Source organism: Centroberyx affinis, unplaced genomic scaffold, assembly GCF_046629955.1.
Source record: "Centroberyx affinis isolate AG114_WGS23_722 - 3 ecotype Tasmania unplaced genomic scaffold, CSIRO-AGI_Caff_v1 ptg005207l_1, whole genome shotgun sequence".
Lineage (NCBI taxonomy): Eukaryota > Metazoa > Chordata > Actinopteri > Beryciformes > Berycidae > Centroberyx > Centroberyx affinis.
The window spans coordinates 72139-94126 of NW_027282592.1; the positions used below are offsets into that span (position 1 = coordinate 72139).

At 40.7% G+C, this 21988-nt stretch overlaps 1 protein-coding gene across 1 annotated transcript; it reads right to left on the reverse strand.

The window, feature by feature from the left end:
- Window positions 1–6374: 6374 nt before the first annotated feature.
- Window positions 6375–21089, reverse strand: LOC139666956 (transmembrane protein 87A-like). The gene is made up of 8 exons (XM_071546311.1): window positions 20973–21089; window positions 20720–20778; window positions 15777–15880; window positions 14760–14833; window positions 13740–13804; window positions 12467–12519; window positions 12322–12352; window positions 6375–6771 (listed from the first exon to the last, which is right to left on the reverse strand). Exons 1-8 carry the CDS (start codon window positions 21055–21057, stop codon window positions 6730–6732), a joined length of 513 nt encoding a protein of 170 aa, XP_071402412.1. The 5' UTR covers window positions 21058–21089; the 3' UTR covers window positions 6375–6729.
- Window positions 21090–21988: the final 899 nt, after the last annotated feature.

Here is a 21988-nt window from a genome sequence, read left to right on the forward strand (position 1 = left end):
CCAGTATCAATTTAATATCTTAAAGAAAACTAAATATCTAGGACTTTTCAATGCAATATGGTTTTAATAGGATAAAAACTTGGTAAGAGCATCATGAGTTTGATTTCTATAATCAGGTTCAACTTCAATAAATTCAATCATTCCATACAAATTCAGAAAACAGAATTTAAATTCAGTCGTCTGCTGGAACAAATCTCATCACTTTCAATCTGAGTCATTTACACAAACACAAGATCTCAAGTCAAGACTTTAGAAACCTTTTCAAGTCATCAGAGTACAAGTCAGAGTCGAGTCCCAAGTCACCAGAACCCAAGTCAAGTCAAGCCTCAAGTCTTCTCTTCATGCATCATTTTGTTCTGACTCGACTTGCTATTCTACATTTAGACTTGACATTAATGACATGGACGTGACTTGGACTTGACTTGGTGTTCTGCATTTAGACTTGGGACATGACTTGAGACTCGTGCCTCAAGACTTGAGACTGACTTGGGACTCGAGCAAAGTAGCGACGTTTCGACCAAAGTTCCTCTCAGAAGTCTCATCTCTGTTTCCTCCTTTGGTTTCTTTCTGGGCTCAGAGGAAACTGCTGTATCTCATGTCGGGTTCGTGTCACTTCAAAGAGACACTTCAACACTTAAAGAAGATTTTCTTCTCCACACCTTCTCGCTGCTTCCTGGGAGGAGAGCTAACAAAGCGACCGGGTGACATAAACCTGAAGGAGGCTCGTCCGAGTCGCCGCTCCGCTCCTCTCAAGGTGAAGAACGAGGTTTGAAAAGGAAAGCGAGGCTCTCAGACTGCAGATCAAACAGATCGTTTATCCATGTTCCCGCCCACACCGGCCTTCAGGTCAGCAGCCAGTAACACATTCACATATGAAATAAACATCATCAGTCTGCGTTCAGCTCTAACTCCCCTGATCTGGGAACCCATCGTCTATAGGTCTGATGACGATTACACTCTGGGGGCGACGGCCAATATTTCAGGGTCAACAGTAAGAAAACACAAACACTTGCACCTTTATTGCAAGTTTGTCTGAAAGAAGTTCATCTAATTAACTCGTTAAGAATTTAAATTCAGTCGTCTGCTGGAACAAATCTCATCACTTTCAATTTGAGTCATTTACACAAACACAAGATCTCAAGTCAAGACTTTAGAAACCTTTTCAAGTCATCAGAGTACAAGTCAAAGTCAAGTCCCAAGTCACCAGAACCCAAGTCAAGTCATGCTTCAAGTCGTCAAGAACGTCTGCTTTTTTTTTTTAATCGTTCGTCTTCCAGGTTTGATTTTCCGACATAATCGCACGTGAACACAACGCTGTTTAACAGCCGACTTCAAGTCCCAGATGTCGAACTTTCCCAGCAGCACATGAACGCACAGTGACTCTTTTTCCGGGGTCCGGGAGTGTTTCGGTGGGCGGGGCTTTAACACTCTGGACGCCCCACAACGTCCCGACACTTCAAAAACAAAACACTTCAGGCAAACAGGCGATCTCTGAACCCATCGTCTATCGGTCTGATGACGATTAGACTCTGGGGGGCGACGGCCAATATTTTGGGGGTTTCCGGTGTAGCCAGCGGACATCCGGGCCAAGACTTCCTCTTCCGTGCGCCGGTCATTGTTTACAGTCCGATTAGCAACTTGAGACGCGAGAATGGAGTCGGAGTTGAGAGACGACGTCTCATATGCAGATATCTGTTTCTAGAGATTAGCCGAAATGTCGTCCGGACCTAAAAAACTTGTGAAACAATCCGGTCGTTAGACGTCTTCTCTCAACTCCGACTCCATTCTCGCGTCTCAAGTTGCTAATCGGACTGTAAACAATGACCGGCACACAGAAGAGGAAGTCTTGGCCCGGATGTCCTCTGGCTGCACCGGAAACCCCGAAATATTGGCCGTCGCCCCCAGAGTCTAATCAGACCGATAGACGATGGGTTCAGAGATCGCCTGTTCGCCTGAAGTGTTTTGTTTTTGAAGTGTTGGGACGTTGTGGGGCGTCCAGAGTGTTAAAGCCCCGCCCACCGAAACACTCCCGGACCCCGGAAAAGAGTCACTGTGCGTTCGTGTGCTGCTGGGAAAGTTCGACATCTGGGACTTGAAGTCGGCTGCTAAACAGCGTTGTGTTCACGTGCGATTATGTCGGAAAATCAAACCTGGAAGACGAACGATTAAAAAAAAAAAAAAACAGACGTCCTGCAGCTTAACGAGTTAATTAGATGAACTTCTTTCAGACAAACTTGCAATAAAGGTGCATGTGTTTGTGTTTTCTTACTGTTGACTGACACAAAACTTTATTTTTCATCTTGCTGAGCAGTTAAAGGTCACCATTATGTCATAACTCATAAATTCGGGTAGCAAAATCTTAGTTTCCGTTTATTATCCAACTTTGGAGGGCGTTAGTGTGAAATTTCCAAGTAGGAAATTCATTTTTCCGATATTTCCCACAGCAAGTGAACGCATTAGACATCAGGAACTTACCAACTTGTATCTTCTTTAGGGCTGCAATTAATGATTATTTTTTATTATCGATTAATCTATAATTATTTCGAAGATGATTTTTGATTATTAATCATTTAGTCTACAAAATGTGTAAAATAATGACAAAGTTCCCAGAGTCCAAAGTGATTCTTCAGATTTCTTCCTCAACACAAACACAACACACACAAAGTATTCATTTAAATAATGATATGAAACGGAGAAAAGCAGCAAATCTTAGCATTTGTGAAGCAAATGTTTGGTATTTTTATTTGATAAATGACTTAAACGATTTATCAATTATCAAAATTATAATCGACTAATTTTCTGTTGATCGACTAATTTAGCTTTTCAGCACTAATCTTCTTATCAACAATGACACAAGCTCACTTCACACATCAGTCTGCTATGAAAGAATTATCACTTTTCATTTCTATCCCCAAATTTAGGATTTAATTTAAAAACACAGCAGAGAGCAGAGTTTTCCTCAGACTCCACACTTCACTGTGCGGCTTCAGACAAAACAGATTATCCACAAATTCACAAAAAAAAAAAAATCTTTTTCAAATATAAAAACCAGACGAGACGAACCAAGCTCATAATCAACTTTCCCTGTTTTTATTATCAACTGTTGATTTATTTACAATCCAAAGCACACACCATATTTTACATCATCACAGTCTTTCTGGACAACAAACCAAACGCTGTGAGCAGAAACACTGAACATCACATCTGACTGAAGCGTTAAAACGAATCTTACTGAACACACATGAAGAGCTTCAGTCCAAACTGAAAAATCACACCTGCTCTTTCTAAATGATTAACACACATATAAAACAGATTATGGCAGTTTCTTTTTAAATGACAGAAGGTAACTTGAGTCCTTCTTTGACAAGACGATGACACTTTTAGCGACCGCATCTTCTATATTTCAGATTTTTTTTTTGCAGGAGTTGAATGATGAACCTCTGGGAATGAAGTTTGTTCTTTTTCTGAATCTATATTCAGTGTTTTGGAAATGAACTCTTCAAATTGTGAAAACATGAAAAGTCAGTGATTTTAAAAAAAATACTTGCACTAACTAAGCTGCTAAAATATTTCTCATAAGCAGCCTGTTAGAAGAGTAAGGTAACCCATCAACATGAAGTGCAACATTTGAATTGTGAGGACTTCATTACCCAGAATTCCTTTGCGGTGAGGTCAGTAAAGCGGTCTGTGCTGCTGCTTCATACCAAAAGGACCCAGAGAGGAAAAAGATCTAACTGCTGCTCTGGTAGTGTCTTGGGTTGTGTCTCTTCCTCCATGAGAAAAAAAAACCCAAAATCAGTGATTCTGTGATCTGTTGCTCCGGTAGAGCAGACTGGAGAATTGTGTTTTTTTTTTCCCTCTCTCCATTCACTGCCATTGTCTGGTGGAACAGTCTGAAAATCACTTAGGAACACAAACAAAGCAGATTCTGACAATATATAAAAAAAACTAGTCATGCTGCTGAATTGTTTTGAAGTGAATCTCTTTCTTTATGTTTATTAAACCTTTCAGTCTGAACAAGTGGAACACCGACATCCAGTCAGAGGAAACTTATGATGATGGAACAAAGAAAATAATATGTTTACCAATAACTGTAAAGAGGTGAAAAAAAAGTGAGAGACTCCTTTTTATATTGGCAGAATCTGCTTTGACAAAGTCGTGTCTCCCACTTTTTTCTCTTCTATGCACAACTAGACAACAGAGAATCACTGATTTTGGGGGTTTTATCATGGAGGAAGACACACAACCCAAGACACTGCCAGAGTCACACAGAGCTTTAAGTGAATCTCTCACTTCATGTTTATTAAACCTTTCAGTTTGAACAAGTGGAACACAGAAATCTAGTCAGAGGAAATTAGAAATAATATGTTTACCAATAATTGTAGATGGGCGAAAAAAAGTGGGAGACAGAACTTTGACAAAGCAGATTCTGACAATATATAAAAAAAAATGAACCTCATTTTTTCCCACCTATTTATTGTGGTTCTCTCATGTCCAGGAAGCCACACAACCCGAGGTCCTGCCAGAGTCCAGCAGAGCTGTAAACCATGTTGTTGAAATAACAAAAAGCAACAAAAAGACCAATCAGACCTCTGCTGTCCTGGTGGAGCAGAACATGAGCAGCCTCACTGTCACTGCACTGCTGCCTCCGGCTGTATGGATGATGTATGGAGCATTTAGTCCATTTAGACAAGTCACTGTCAGCGCTGCTGGCTACACACACACACACACACACACACACACACACATATGCACACACACACACACACACACACACACACACACACACACACACACACACACACACACACATAAACTCACGCTGCCTTTGCACACACACACACACACACACAGCTGGCTGTTGGCTATATAGAGCGCTCAGACAGAGCTAATGGGCGCTTTCATAGAAAACACAATAGACATGAGCCAGGGACAGGAGTGATATATATATATACAGTATGAGTGTGTGAGTGTGTGTGTGTGTGAGTGTGTGTGTGTGTGAGCAGACGAGCGGACACGTCCATGTGTGCTGGAGCGAGGGAAAGGACGAGGGAAGTGAGCGAGAGATGAAATGAACATGAGAACCATGGAGACGAGAACTGTGTGTGCTTTTATACACAGGAGATACACAGGGTTCAGAGGAGCTGTGTGTGTGTGTGTGTGCGTGTGTGTGTGTGTGTGTGTGTGTGTGTGCAAATGAACGAAGCGAGGTGGAAGGCAGTGATGTGTCACTTACACTTAAATCTAAATTTACCAAGAGAGCGATGTGTTGAATGATTTGTGCCAGGTGGAGGGATGCTAGCCCTTTCCATCCTCCTGTGTGTGTGTGTGTGTGTGTGTGTGTGTGTGTGTGTGTGTGTGTGTGTGTGTGTGTGTGTGTGTGTGTGTGTGTGTGTGTGTTTGTGTGTGTGTGTGTGGTTGTGTTTGGGTGCTACAGGTGCTTTACTACTAAGGGAGAAACGTACAGTAGAAACTTTACTGTTACTTTACTTTTATGCAGAAAAACAACAGAGTGAACTGCAAAATGTCTGGCTTTAAATGTACTTTTTTTTTTTTTTTTTTAAACGTTCCAGCATGAGTTTTATTTTGACCTCTTGGTTTGCTTGTAATGTTTTAGATCAGTGGTTCTCAACGTGGGGTCCGGGGACCACCAGGGGTCCTTGAGGGGGTTCCAGGGGGTCCCCAGCAATTGTTAAACTTCACCATTATTTAATTTACAAGAAGTTAACAGAATTAGAGAATGTAGAAGAAAGACTGCTCTGATCATAGTTTCTCTGTTATCTCTCTACCTACAATACAGACAGTCATGGGGTTCTGGACAAAATCATATCGGACTAAATAAATCAGAATAAAAATATTCTCAGATTTGGGTCTGAGAGACAAAATCTCATCAAATGTGGCTCTAATGTGGACTAAACTATGGTCCTTGGTGTGAAAAAGGTTGAGAATCACTGGTCTAGATCTATAAATTGAAGCAGGTTTTTCTGAGTCGGCCAAATGTTTAAAAATGTAAATGTGTGATCGTGTCTGATTTAAAAAAAAAAAACAAAAACGGCCAAACTGCAGTGAAAAAGCTTTTGACCCGACAGAGGAAACACAAACTGGATTTAATCACATTTTCTGCATGTAAACAGAGAAAAAGGCAAACAAGCCGCTCTGGAGCAGAGAGTCTCATCAAGACGAAACACCGACCTCAGCAAAATATACTGGAGATACAGAGAGAGAGAGATATAAATACAAACAGGCCATAAAAAGAAAAGAAAAATAAAAAGGATTTGTTTGCCGTCGAGATCGATTTTTTTCTCCCAGTGTATGTACAGACAAGGCTTACAAAGCTCATAAGGTCAGGGAGCAAATCTGTTATTTCACACACACACACACACACACACACCTACACACACACCTACACACACACACACTGCTGCCGACTCGTGAACCAAACACTCTTTTCTTCTTCTCTGCGTTCCCCCTTTCATCCGTCTGCTCGTCTGTCCCTTCTTCCCTCCATCCTTGCTTCCATCCATGTTTATATTCATTAATCCTCCATCCATCCATCCACCTCTCCATCCATCCATCCATCCTTCTCCCTCTCCTCTCCTCTCTCTCCGCCTTATGCTCCTCTATTCATCCGTTTCTTTTATCCATCCGTTTACCACACTGTGTTCTTCCCAGACTTCATTTTGTAAAACACTTCTCCTTTCATCCCTCCCTTCCGTCTTTCCTCCTCTACTACTCCATCTTGGACATCTCAAATTTGGTCGTCATGGTTTCCTGTGGACAGAGAACAAACCGTAATGTGAATAATATTGTGGCTTCCAGGTGATGTCACGCCTCCTCCGGCGGCCATATTGGACGACCAAATCTCTTGGGAACAGACGGTTGATTTCTGTCTGTTTTTCCTGATTATGGGTTTGGATAAGATGAAACTTTATTGATCCTGAAGGGGAAATGAGGTCACTGCAGCAGCAAAGAACACAGAGCCAACACACAGTCGCTATTATCTGCTTACAGTATACAGTGACAAGTAGTAATTATAGTAAAGAACATAATAGAAAAGAACATAAAACAAGCAACGCATGTGTGTTATATAAAAAGTTTCCTTCAAAATAGAGGGGTAACACTTTACAATAAGGGTCACTAAGATAAGGGTTAGTTAATGCTTAATAAACATTAACTAACCCTTAATTAACAGTTAACTAATGTGTAATTTACTAATGGTGTTCATGTTAACTAAGGCAGTGGTTCTCAACGTGGGGTCCGGGGGCCACCAGGGGTCCTTGAGGGCATTCCAGGGGGTCCCCAGCAAATTGATGAATTGTTAAAGCTTCATTATTTTGTCATTTTAGCATGACTATTTTGATCATAGTTTCTCTGTTATCTCTCTACCTACTGTACAGATAGTCATGGAATTCTGGACAAAATCATTTCTGACAATAAAAATATTCTCAGATTTGGGTCTGAGAGACAAAATCTCATCAAATGGGGGTCCGTGGCCCTAATGTGGACTAAATTAGGGGTCCTTGATATGAAAAAGGTTGAGAACCTCTGAACTAAGGTATTAATTTATACATTATTTAATAGTTTATAAAGATGACTATTAAATAATGTATAAATGAATACCTTAGTTAACATGAACACCATTAGTAAATGATTACCAGACACATTAGTTAACTGTTAATTAAGGGTTAGTTAATGCTTATTAAGCATTAACTAACCGCGCTAATATGCCAAGTTAAGGAGACACAAAGGAGAACTGTGCAAGGTGACGGGAAAAATAACCAAGAAAATTTGAAAAAAATGTCAAGGTACCCTTTAATTTCCCCTCATTTCTTCCCTTAAAATAAAGGTGGTTTCATCACATGAGATCCTGTGTATCGGCTGAACATCATGAGTCTGAATAAGAAGGATGGCTGGGAGGAAAATAACTGATTCCCCCTCAGGTTCCTCCTTAAATATGACGGGTGCATTATACAGTTTGTCTTAAAGGTCCCATAAGGTGTAAAGCAGGATTCCCCTCTCCTCTGTGATGATAAAGGAGTTGGATGGTCTATCTAAACATGGTGAAAGTATCAAAACTAAATCCACACAATCCATATTAGTGCAGCGAGCCTCTAAACGAGCCGTTTGGACTTCCGTAACTTTGTGACGTCACAAAGGTTCGCTCATTATCATTTTTGTAAGAAATAATAGACTAACAAAGTGTTTTTTTCAAAGCGGTTGAGCGGTTGTCATTGTTTATTAACCGGAGAGTTTTCCCTACCTGTAGCTGCCGGGCCGCGGCGTCTCACGTTTCACTCTGGAAACGGTTAGCCGATCGGAACAGAGGGGTCGTTAATATTAATGAGCCTTAAAGACACAGCGACAGAAACGGCCTGTTCTTGGTAAGGCTCAGAGAGATGCTGGAAAATGGATTGAGAGTGTTTTTGATCCATGACACCACACACACAGCTTTGAATGGACCTCAAGGCACAAAATAAAACTCTGGACAGTGGAGAATATGGAGCTTTAACACTGGGGTAGAGGGGAGGGGAGGCAATTTCCCCTTAATTTCCTCCTTAAAAAAGGGGGAGGATTCCATAATTTGTCTTCAAAGTGATAACGGGGATTTAATGCACCGGTTTCCCCTCAGTTTCCTCCTTAAATAACAGGAATGCATTACATGGTTTGCCTTAAGGAGGGGGACAGGAGGGGAGGTGAGGTAATTATTTCCCCTCAATTTCCCCCTTAAATAACTGAGGCTTCATTACATGGTTTGTGTTAACAGGCGGGGGGGCATCACGTCTCCTCCCACACCCACTCACCTGGAGAAAATACTCCACCGCTCAAACATCACAGGGGAAAACTACAGACATGATGATGCTGAAACCTCCTCAGGAACTAAATCACTTCTCTCCTCCATCCTCCTCGTCTCCTCACTCTAATATTCTGTCATCTGGAAAATAAAATCCCTTTTACGTCTCTTCTTAAGAGGTTTTACATCACTGCAGGTACATTTCACGTGCGCAGGAGATCAACTGCATCGTCATAAAGATATACTGTAAGTTTTTAATGCTTATTATTTTAATACACTACCAGTCCACAGTCTGGACCCACCTGACTGAATGTTCTGTGTTTTTCATTCTCTTTAAAGCCATTTTGACCTAAAGGCTTCTGCTTAAATGCTTGAAATTTGTTTCTTAGTCAAATATAAACAGTGAAGTTGATCCTATGTATGAATTTCTTTCCAAAGCCTTTTGCCTTTCCATCAAGGCAAATAATCTAAATTATAAGATAGTTTTGATTTAATTAACACTTTTTTGGTCGCTGCATGATTCCACTTGTGTTATTTCATAGTTTTTATGTTTTTACTGTTATTCTGAAATGTGAAAAATAGTAAAAATAAAGAAAAATGTGGTGTGTCCAAACTTTTGACTGGTAGTGTACATGATCTTTTTTTTAACAAATACCTTCATTATATTAGTTTATTAAAATTGTTACTCATGAATTGGGATACTATCAAAAATGTGATAAACTGCAGCCTTCTCATTCCCCCCCAAAAAATAAAATAAAATGAGATTATATATAGATTACTTTCATCATTTTCATTTAGGTATGATGAGATTTGATGAGAACTATTTCAAATATACTAAACAAAGAACAAAGAGTAAATAAGGTAAGAAATTATATGAATGAAAAGATAAGAGAGGAGATAAATAAAAATGCAATAAAATAACAAATTGATATTAAACACTAAGCGTCTAATAAAATGTCTTTTGGAAGATTTCCACATGAATCAGACATTTATATTTTGTTGAATGTTTTCATCATTGGATCATAAACGGCTGATGTGGCGCTGAGATTGTCTGTGTGGAGGAAAACAAAATGCCCTCCCACACACACACACACACACACACACACACACACACACACACACACACACACACACACACACACACACACAGGAACGCGCCACCGTCCCCGTCCCATTGTTCTGCTCGCCATGACAACAGGGGGGGATAAACAACAGTGTGATGTAACCGTGGCAACAGCTGCTGTGTGCTGATTGGCTGGCGCCCCCTGCTGCTCAGATTCAGCTCCACACACTGCTGACTGACCGCCAGGCTCAGGACGCTGTGTGTGTGTGCGTGTGTGTGTGTGTGTGTGCGTGTGTGTGTGTGTGTGTGTGTGTGTGTGTGTGTGTGTCCTACAGCAACCTATTAATCTACTGTGAGGAAAGTGAAAGACTTTAAAAGAAAATGCTTAAAGTAGCGAATCAGAGAGCAGGACTTGGCATTTGAAAAAGGTCGTCTTAAAATTAACAGCAGTAAAGAAGTGAATGTCTGTTCACACTGAAACCAAACTGATGCATTTCCCTCTCTGCTGTCCTAAATATCTCTGTCTCAGTCCAGAGCCTGAACCAGAGCCTGGACCAGAGCCTGAACCAGAGCCTGGACCAGAGCCTGAACCAGAGCCTGGACCAGAGCCTGAACCAGAGCCTGAACCGGAGCCTGAACCAGAGCCTGAACCAGAGCCTGAACACACACAGAGACGGAGAAGAGGAGAGACAGACAGTTGATATGAACTGTCCGTCAAAAGTTTGGGGACACCCAGCTTTTGAAAATGTCTCATAAATAAACATGTTTTCTTTGTCAATTTGCAATAACTGAACCCCATTAAAGACTAACTAGGCTTAGTTTTAGTTAATATAAAATAAAACAATTAGGGCTGCAACGATTAATCGATTAGTTGTCAACTATTAATCGCCAACTATTTTGATAATTGATTAATCGGTTTGAGTAATTTTTTAAGAAAAATAAGTCAAAATTCTCTGATTCCAGCTTCTTAAATGTGAATATTTTCTGGTTTCTTTCCTCCTCTATGACAGTAAACTGAATATCTTTGGGTTGTGGACAAAACAAGACATTTGAGGACGTCATCTTGGGCTTTGGGAAACACTGATCCACATTTTTCACCATTTTCTGACATTTATAGACCAAACAACCAATAGAGAAAATAACCGACAGATTAATCGGCAATGAAAATAATCGTTAGTTGCAGCCCTAAAAACAACTGCATCAGAGTTTTGAGTGTGACCCCCCTTCTGTTACTTCTGTCTCCTCCTCAAGATTTAGTAGCCTGTTGCAACCAAATCATTTAAGAAATTTTTTTTTTTTAAAAAGACACAGGTGCATGAAAACCTGTCCTGTGTGATCGAGGCCTCAGGGTTAAAAAAATATGGATATTGTCCAGTCAAACAGAATACTGCAGGAAACTCATCCTGCAATCCCTAAAACACATTTATTGTTTATTTGGAGTCATTTCAAGTATATCTGTGAATATACTGTCTGCACATATAAACTTGCTTTATCTTGTGTACATTCTGTGTTAATTCCCATTAACATCCATGAGACACAGCAAACAGCCCAGCTCACTTTGATCTAAACAGACGGACTCACAGACGAGATATACACATGATCTCCAAACTAAAGACTGAAGGTTTGTTCACTGTGCTTCAGAGTATTAAAAAAATTCCATACTTTTTCCAGACCTTGATTTGTTTTGAAGATTTTGTCTGGTGTTCAATATGATTTACGCAGATAGACATCTTGCCCCTGCTAACTAGGTCATATCACTGTATAGATGAAGATTGTTCTTCACAGCCACAAATATCAGAATATGTGAGATGATTGGCAGGGTTCCTACACGGTTTCCATTTTAAAATTCCATATTTTTCCCAGACCCTATGTTCTTGACCGGATTTGATTTTGGTGGGTATTTGATATAATGCATGCTGACAGCGGCTGGGTCATAAGAGCGTCCCTCTATCTGAACATTATTCTTCACATCAACAGAAACTGTGGGTGTGTGTGGACTCAAAGTGGCTCTACAACAACATAAAAGCTAGAATTATGTGTGTATCGGACCTGAAACCGCAACATTTTCCATACTTTTCCAGACATTTTTTCAAATTCCCAAACTATTCAAGACCTGGAAATGATCAAATTCATTTTTAATACTTTTCCAGACTTTCCAGACCTGCGTAGGAACCCTGGTGGTTTTCAGAGGCAGCCATGTTGGAGCCACAGTCCTGCTTCATACGCAACCGACGACTCCAACACTACAACTTCTCAAAATCATATTCATACTTTGTACTTAATATGTTGTAATGTGGAAATTCTCAGTTGCTTTTGTTTATAGAGTTTATACCCCCCGTTATCTCAAATTCTTATTTATATTCTAGTTTTCTTTTCTGTATCCTGTTACCGATTTCTCCACAGGGATCAATGAAGTTTCATCTTATCTGATCTCATGTTAGTGAAGTGTAAATAACAGACATCTCACCTCGTCGGAGTCGAGCAGCGGAGGCAGAGCGCTGAGGGGGAGCGAACAAAAACACCGTCAGCATCACATCTGAACCCTGTTTTCAGCATTTTCAATATTAAATATCTAAATATCGTCTTGCTAATTTCCATATGTAGGAACTTACACGTCTGCCATGGAGGAGGGGATGTTCTCTTCCACCCATTTCAGATCCTCATCCTGGAAAAACAACAAATATTTTTTTTTTAGTCAACCGATATAACACATTTCATCGCCGGGTCACACTGCATGACTTCACACCGGGTTCCACATCAAGGGTTTTCCACATGTGATTTTGAGAGAATAGAGATTATTTAGCTGTTCACTGACAAAAAAGCTAAAAGGAGACAAAAAGAGAAGTTTGTTCCTCTGTTGCATAAATCGTCACTGTGGATAAGAGCGTCCAATATATGCCTAAACTGTAACTGTAATAATAATATTGTGATTGACCTTATTCCCACAGCAGCCATTTTGAACACTCAGGTGGGAAAGAGATTGGCATATATAAAACTAGCTAGCTAGCGAACATTAGAAAATATATTCTCTTTTATTGTATTTTATTTGCACACACATAAAACTGCATAAAATCCAGATAATGAAAAAAAATAAAAGATGTGACAGGAGAGGTCAAGAACCCACAGGCTTATACAACAGACCCCCCCTCTTTTTAACTTTAAGGAGAAAAACAAACAATAACAAAAAAGGGAAAAAAAAACGAAAAAAAAAAAACTAAGCTAACATAATTTAGAAAAATGCAACAAAAAGTAAATGACTACAAGAAGCACACAAACTGAGCAGAAATATTAACCAATCAGTAGACAACAATCCAATAAAAACAAAGAAATACATGAAAAACAATACGGGGAAAAAGAAGAGAAAAAAAAATATATATATATATATATACATATATACGTCAAAAAATAATTAGACATCATGAATTAAATGTGATGACAATTTCCTTTTAAAATTTTCTAAAGGTAACAATCTCTTGATAACTTGTGCTTTAGCGTTCCATATCTGTTCACCACGATATCTAAGGGAGTACTGGCCATGTTTCATTTTGTAAAAAGGAAGGTGAAGATGATGGTAGAGAAAAACATATATTTATATATATAACACACATATCTGATGAATATTTATGTCACATACTGAAAGAATGTTCAGTTTTCTGAACAGGGGCTCTTAAAATGTGAACCTATATTCCTCTGGATTCTTGGATCCATTTGTTTCTAACATGTTTCAGTGGGGAATCTGAAGTGAAAAATGTTTGTCTGATGCATCTTGGAACACAACAGACAGAGCTGGACTGTACCTGCTCTACCAGGTAGAGTTCAAAATGGCCGCTGTGCGAATGAGGTCTGTGCTCCAAGTTGTAGAAGCCCTGAAGAGTTCTGACTCACCACTTTGTTGGGTTTGGCCGTTCCGTTGGTCTCAGCCTTCACACCCCCCCTCATCTTCATCCCCTCTGGAGACACACAGGGGTTCAAAACAAACACGCCCAGGGTGAGAAACATGGAGGTGAGGACGTAACATGCTCACATTCACTAAAAACGAATAATATACTTAATACCGTATTTCCTGTAATATTGGCCCGGGCCTTTATTTACCTCAGCTGCAGAGGGTAACAGGCCTTTATTGGAAGCAGGCTTATATTAGAGACAGGCCTTTATTTCTAATTCCCTCTGTTTGATAAGTATATTTGCTCATATTTTAGTGTGAAGCCTCCTTGTTTTCTGATCTGCTTCTGTTGGGGTTCGTTAGGTAGCCGTTTTTTTGTTACTGCGACGCATTACCGATAATTACGGTAATCGACGACGGCACGCTCCAGAGACTTCCGCCGGCCGAGCCGTCTTGTGGCATACCGCCATCTTGTGGCGCTTGTACGTTACTACAAACTACAGTTACATTATATAACAGGCACCAGGAGTTTACCGGTATCCATCGTTGTTTTTTTCCTTTGTTTTTTTCCCCGGCCTGTATTTGGGGCCGGCCTTTATTTGTTCGTGTCGACCACGACCCCGGACATTATGGGAGACCCGGCTTTTAATTGACTACCGGCCACTATTAGAGGAAATACGGTAAGATGGGTTGACCAAATAAAAACTTGGGAACAGGGACAGAAGACCCACTGGTGAAAATACTAAGATTAGCTTTTTTTTTTTTTTTAAGCGCTTTTTGTTCTCGGTTCTTCGGTTGACAAAAAGTATCTTTTAGCATCTAGAAAAAGTGCTACACAAACAATGTATTATTATTTATTAAATTCAACCACACCTACACTAACCCTGCTCACCACTTCTCCAAATGAGTCGAACAAGTAGTGTGATTGGACAACAGTTTTGGCTGATGGAGGGAGGTGGAGGAAGGAAGGTAGAGAGGGAAGGATGGGAAGGATGGATAGAGGGAGGAAGGAAGGTTCTCACCGAAGGCCTCGTTCACCATGGGCTCCTTCTCCTCTTCATCACTCTCTTCATCCACTAGGGGGCTGAAGGCGTATCTGAGATAGACAGAAACAGACAGACTTTAAAGTGGCCCTACTACAGGAACTCAAAATTTTCTCAAAATTTTCATATACATATACAGTACTGTGCAACGGTCCATAAGGGTAAAGACGCTTTCAAAAGTAATGAAATTAAAAGTTTCAAAATATCAAAGATGTACTATAAAGAGCAGACTACTGACACACTGATGCAGAAAACAAATAAACATCTAAGACGAAATTTATATAAAAAACCTAGGGTGCCTAAGACTTTTGCACAGTACTGTATGATCAAAGATGTTCAATGAATGGCTCAAAGCAAGGACGCCCTAAAACTAAAAAATTAAACTAACAAAAGGGAAGAAGGATGGAAAAAAGAAAAAGAAAAAAAAAGGGGGGGGGGGGGTTGGTCCCTTGCTGACCCACCCTGCCTGTCTCCCGCTGGGGCTTCCGGTTGTGTTGCTGGGAGGGCAGGTGGGGGGCCTCATTATAAATGTAATGTTAATTATTATAATGGTCATTATTGTATTATATTATATTATATTGTATATAATGATGCTAGTGATAGTATTATTATATTATTATCATATTATTTTATTATTGTTATTATAATGATATTGCTGTTACAACATATATTTATTATCACTTCAACATTAACACTGTCTGTTTCTTTCTCTCCGCCACACATACCGCACTCCCTGCTTCACATGCCAATCTGTAATCTGGCCCAACCGAATAGCAACAGGAGGTAACTGTTTGAAAACTGTTAGAACTTCAATACCCAGAAATCCTGTGTGGTGACATCATAAAATGTTTAAACTGCTTTAAACAGTGACGGATGAGATTTTAGGGGAAACGCAGTCACCCGGAGGCAAAATACTCTCATTACTCCTGTATCTCCAATCCAGGAAAGCAGAAATGTGGTAAAGACATTTGGACCGTCATGACGTCTGATACCCACCTCTGGTTATTGGCCGACGGTCGCCATAGGAACATGATGACCAATAGGATGATGGAGAACAGGAAGCGCCAGAACGCATCGTCTATCCACAGCTCCCTCCAGTCCTACAGAGAGAGAGAAATATCACTCACTAACCAAAGCACTCAATCAGTGATGATGACTTTGAAAAAAGGTTGTGATGAGAATTCACAGCAAGAAAGACAAGATCGAAGATGAGATGCTTTTCCTTCTCCGCTGCCCTGAATATCTCCCGATCAGAGTTTGGGCTTCCAAACCCGAACATATTAAGATGAAAACTGTATTAGGTGAGGAGAGCCAAACAATACTGCATTCTGCCTCCATTTAATGACAAGAGGAAGACAGAAATCACACGTCTAAAAGGAGAAGAAAAATAAACTGTACGCCACCCACATGTGATTAGTATTATCAGGGGACCTCTGTCTTCACCAAATTGTCTGTCCTTAACAAATTGTCTTCACCAAATTGTCTGTCCTTAACAAATTGTCTTCACCAAATTCCAGGTCAAATTAGGTAATCTGACTTTAAATTTAGGCAATTTCAGGTCAAATGTAGGTAATTTGGCGTGAATTTTTATATTTACAAATTACAGACATGGCAGATTTGCATGGGATTAAAATCATGGATGATATCCGCAATTATTACAAATCAGTTGACATCCCGGTAAAAGATCAATACTGACCAGTCAAACAGAATATCACTGAAAAAACTGCAGTTCCCAAAAGACTGAGCACTGGTTTTTGTGTGAGACCGTCTATTTCGACTCCTTTTGTTCTGTTAAAGCATATCTGTAAATATTGCATGCATGTATCAACTTTCTTTTACTCTTGTACATTTTATATTAATTCTTATTAATATTTATGAGTGCTGTGGCTACATGAGTAGACTTGTCATGATAATAAAGCCATTCCTATTCTGAGACAGAGAGCAAGAAATATGAAGAAGACATCCATCCATCCCTCCGTCCCCCAGTCTAATCCTGAGTGTCTGTAGCTGATCAGGGACCAGATGTTAGAGCCAAGTGACCAAAGCTGCAGGCTCTGTCAGCCACATCACTGACCTGACCTCTTATCTAACAGCTCTAATAGGATTGAACAGGACCCAGTACCACAGAGGGACAGCATATGAGCAAGAACAGGCCGCTGTCACACACACAAAAATATGAATATGTATTTTTAACAACATTTAGGGCTGCTCATCCCTCACCTAGACGGGACAAGTTACCCTTTTCCAGGACAGAACCATGGCCTCAGAGTTGGAGGTGCTGGTCCTCATCCCAGCCGTGTCACACCCAACTGCAATCTGCTCCAGTGCACATCAGAGATCAAAGTCCAATGAAGCCAGCAGAACAACATCCCCAGACAGCAGCGATGCCTCCGTAATGTCACCAAACCAGACACTCTCCCGACCGCGGCTGCACCTCGATATTCTGTCCATGAATATGACAAACAGAAGGGGGGACTAGGGGCATCCTTGTCAGAGTAGGATGCCCACCTCGAATGATCTTGATTTAACGGCAATAATGCAAACACAGTGTATAGGGACCAAATGGCTCACAGCAGCGACCCCGGCACCTCATATCCCACCTCCCACCAGATACCTCGGGGAGCCTTTTTCAATCCACAAACCATTTGTAGACAGGAAAGTTGGTCCACTGTTGACCAGGACAGAATCTGCATTATGCCTCTTGAATCCGAGGTTTGCCAATCGGCCTGTCTCCCTTGGCATAGGCTTTCCCAGGGAGGCAAGGCAGTGTGATTTCTCAATAAACCCTCCGGCCCCTTTTTTGAGGGTTAGGGTTAGGGTCAATGAGGTCAATGAGGGCCACCAGCCGTCTGCCAATCCAAAGGCACTGTTCCATGTGACATAAAACAGACATGTCAACCACAACAGCTCAACAATATCCAGAGACTTCCAGCATTTTGGGACAAATCTCGTCCACTCCCATGCACTGAGGACCTTTCTAACTACCCCAGTGATCTCTGCCAAGGAGATGATCCCTGACTCTTCCTGCACTGCCTCCTGCACTGCCTCCTGCACAGAGGGTGTGTATCAGGTTTAGGAGTTCCTCAAAGCTCTCCTTCCAACTCAACTCAACTCAACTTTATTTATATAGCACCTTTCATACAAGCATGCAGCCCAAAGTGCTTCACATAGCAAAATTACAACAATAAAACAATAAAATGTTAAAAAATACATAAGGAACATTTAAAAAGAAAAGCGGTGGAGGACCTTAGTGATCTGGCTGGAACATAAAATGAAAGATCATCTCTGATGTAGGGAGGAGCAAGGTCATTCCACTTTCCAACAACGTCCCCAGCTGAGGTCAGCAGCCCCACTGAGAACAGCCTGGGTGATGTCCTGCCTTCCCCTCCTGACTCATCGAATGGTTTTCAAGAATCTCCTTGAGGCCGTCCGAAAGTCATTCTCATTAGCCTCTCCAAACTCCTCTAACACCCAGGCTTTTGCTTCTGCAACTTCTGCAGCTGCAGCCTGTCTGGCCTGCTGGCAGCTCTCTGCTGTGTCAGGAGTCCCATGTGCCCACCAGACCCTGAACGCCTCATCTTCAGCTGGACAGCCTGCCTCACCACCGGTGTCCACCAGCGGGTTCTTGGGTTGCCGCCATAACAAGCACTGACCCCTTCTGGCCACAGCTCCTGTCAGCTGCTTCCATGACAGAGGTTTTGAACAGGATCCATTCTGAATCCATGTCCCCAAACACATCCAGGACACAGGAGAAGCTCGCTCAGATGGGAGAGTTGAAATCATTCCGCTCAATTTCCTCCACGGGTCCGTCCCAGCAAACCCTCAGGACAAATTTGGGCTTACCAGCACTGTCCAGCAGTCTTCCTCACCATCAGATCCAACTCACCACCAGATGGTGATCAGTTACCAGCTCAGCCCCTCTGTTCACTCAAGTGTCCACAACATGTGACCTCAGTTCTGATGAAACAACTACATCAGCCTCTGGTGCAAGGTGCTCTGGTACCATGGCACTTTATCATGTTTGAAGTTCCCGTCCCTGTGACTTTAGCTCAGCATGATGGTCTGGTCTTTACTCTTTGCTGTAATTTCCCTTCTCTGGTGTTCATACCAGTTAAGAACACATGAAGAAACAGCTGAATATGAGCATCAGTCCAGACCTCATTTTGTTCTGCTAGGCTTCCCAAGCAGGAGAAATGGCTGACTATTAGATGTCAACATGATCCGTGTGCTTACACCCATCCAACCGTATGTTTTGGGGTCGGTTCCTGTAGTTGGTTCACATTACATTCTCACTCCTACTAAACTGCACTGCAGTTTGTTTGGAAGAGGACCGACACTCACATTTTCAGCCATCTCAGAGCGGTTATTTGGTGCCACCCGAGTTCGAACGCCACCTGCCCAAACCAACCAAACTAAGCAGTTCAATGTTCTTTCTTTTCAAGTTTCTTTTAATTACTGTTACTAACATACCTGTCAACAGTGGGCTTTGAAAATGAGGGAGATTTTCCGGGACACCCACCCGACCATAATTTTTACATTATGAAAGGGGTTTCCTCTCTCGGTTCCAGAGATCTAATGACCAGCTGCCTGCCCTGCCTGCCCTGCTGTAATCTCAGAGCAGAAAGGATTGGGTTAACTAGTTCAACAAATGGATGTTTTCCAACATACTTCTGGTCAGGAATGGGAAAACAGTCCCCCAAGTTAAATAGTCTATGGATCTAAACGAAACAACTTGATCGGGCCAATTAGGATTCTGTATAACTAAAAATAAAAAAGGGAAATGCGGGTGATTTACAGGGAAAATTATCAAACGGGAGCACAGCAGGAGAGGGGGTGAAAATACGGGAGAAACCCGGGAAAAACGGGAGAGTTGACAGGTCTGGTTACTAAGTTAATTAGTTAAAGAAAATCACGACATCCCCAAGAAGGACTCGGATTCGGAGAATCCACAAAATCCAGTCCAGTCTCCAATTCGTTGTCAAAGGGGTCTGTTGCTGTGAGAAGCGTAATACTGTTTAACTGTTGTATAATCCAAATCAACGCTTCCCACTGATCATGAAAATCCTGGAATATCATTGGAATTTTGAGAGGTGTATTCCAGGGAAAGTCAAGGAATTTCATACATTTTCTGGGAAAGCCAGAGAATACCAGGGAATTGGGACACTTTCCAGCAATAGAGCAGAATGTATTTTACAGCTTGTTTCACACATTCGTCACTTCAGATGGTTTTCAGCCCAACTGGAGTGGAAATCAGGCTGGAAAAACAACATTAACAAACCAGGAAGGAAGAGCAGTTTTAGGTCATGGAAGCACTACATCTATGGGCAGAAATATATGTCACTAAAAACTGAAATTGAATTATTTATATTTGTATATATTTTATTACTCAACTTGAATAATTGCATTAAAAAACTGAATTTGAATCACATCATTTTAATTTGTATTGTTTAACTTGAATAACTGCATTGAAAAACTGAATCTGAATAGCATAATTTGAAATTGAATTTATTAGTTTGAAACTGAATTTCAATAAACTTGAAACTGAATATAATATTATGTTCATTTGCTCTGAAACTGTATTCAGTTCAGTTCTTGCAATTCAATTTCAGTTTACTGAGACACACATCCTGGTCGTTGAGGAAGAGCAATCGAGTGCAGATTCACAGAACTCCTTTCACGTTTTTGGCCCAAAAATTCCAGATCCCTTCAGTTCTCTGGACATGACACTCCGCATGACCAAAGGCTCGATTCACAGGTTTGTATAAACGTATAATATATATAAGAAGAAGCATAACTGTAGCTGTTAGGTCAAATGTAACAATTAAATTTCAGTTTCTAGTGACACATATTTCTGCCCATACACATCCACGTAGTTATGGAAAATAATGGAAAAGTCATGAAGTTTTACATCAGGGCCAAAGTGAGTTTAAGCAACTTACAGACAGGCATTTAGACATCTTGAAGGTCTTGGTGGTCCAGATGATGAAGATGACTGATGCTGGAAAACACACACACACACACACACACACCATATAAAAAGCTTGAAGGTAGTGCAACAAGTGTCACACATATAAAAAGCTTGAAGGTAGTGCAACAAGTGTCATCAAATGTGAAACCGAATTCCAGCACACACACACACAACACACACACACACACACACACACACACACACACACACAGTGGTTTCCATACCTATAACAGCGAAGATGAGTGTGTTGGTGAAGTGGCGGTAGAGAGTGAGTTTCACCACGTTCCTCCTCAGCCGCAGCAGCTTCATGGTCTGAGCCAGACTCACAAAGATGTGATGATACAGTCAAGGAATATCAACTCCAGGATACACACACACACACACACACACACACACACACACACACTCCCTCTCCCCACATACACACCTTCTTGTGTTTTCTTTTGAATGCATCTAAACTTAACTAACAGTTGGTAAAACAAATTAGGATTTTGGTTCTTATCTCTGGTTTTATCATTGTGTTTTATCCCTTAACTGTTTAATCACTGTACAATTAAGTTAAACTAAACCAAACCAAATTATGACAAACTAAACCAAACCAAAGCAAACAAATCTAAACGCAATTAAAGCAAAACAAAAAACCCAAAACAAACCAACTAAAATGAAGCAAACTAGACTAAACAAACTAAAATAAGCATAAAAACGACACTAAACTAAGCTGAAATAAACCAAAACAATCCAAACAAACAAAAGAAATGAAGCTACACTAAATTAAAATAAACTAAAATAAACCAAATTAGAATAAACCAAACTGAGACAAATTAAACTAAAAACAAAATAAACTAAGTGTAACTAACTCAAAATAAACCATAAGAAATTAAACTCCAAATAATCTGCTGTTGAAAAATAAAACTCGTAATGATCTTTACTTTACTTTACTCTCCAACAGACGACCTGACCTGGGCACAAATAAGAACCTCTGCTATACTGGCGGGACCGGTCTCTCAAACTCTGGCTCGGGACACGATGTGGGTCGTGGGATGACTTCTGCTGGGTCCCCACATGACAGGAACAGAGACAGGTTTCATCTCCCACGGTGAGACTTAGGGATGCAAATTTCAATCAGTTTCCTTAATCGACCGGCAGTCACGTTAACGACCAATTGATCGATTAATCATTATGTAAAAAAAAAAACAGCTTTTGACATAGAAAATAGAAATAGAAAATGTGTGTTTTACAT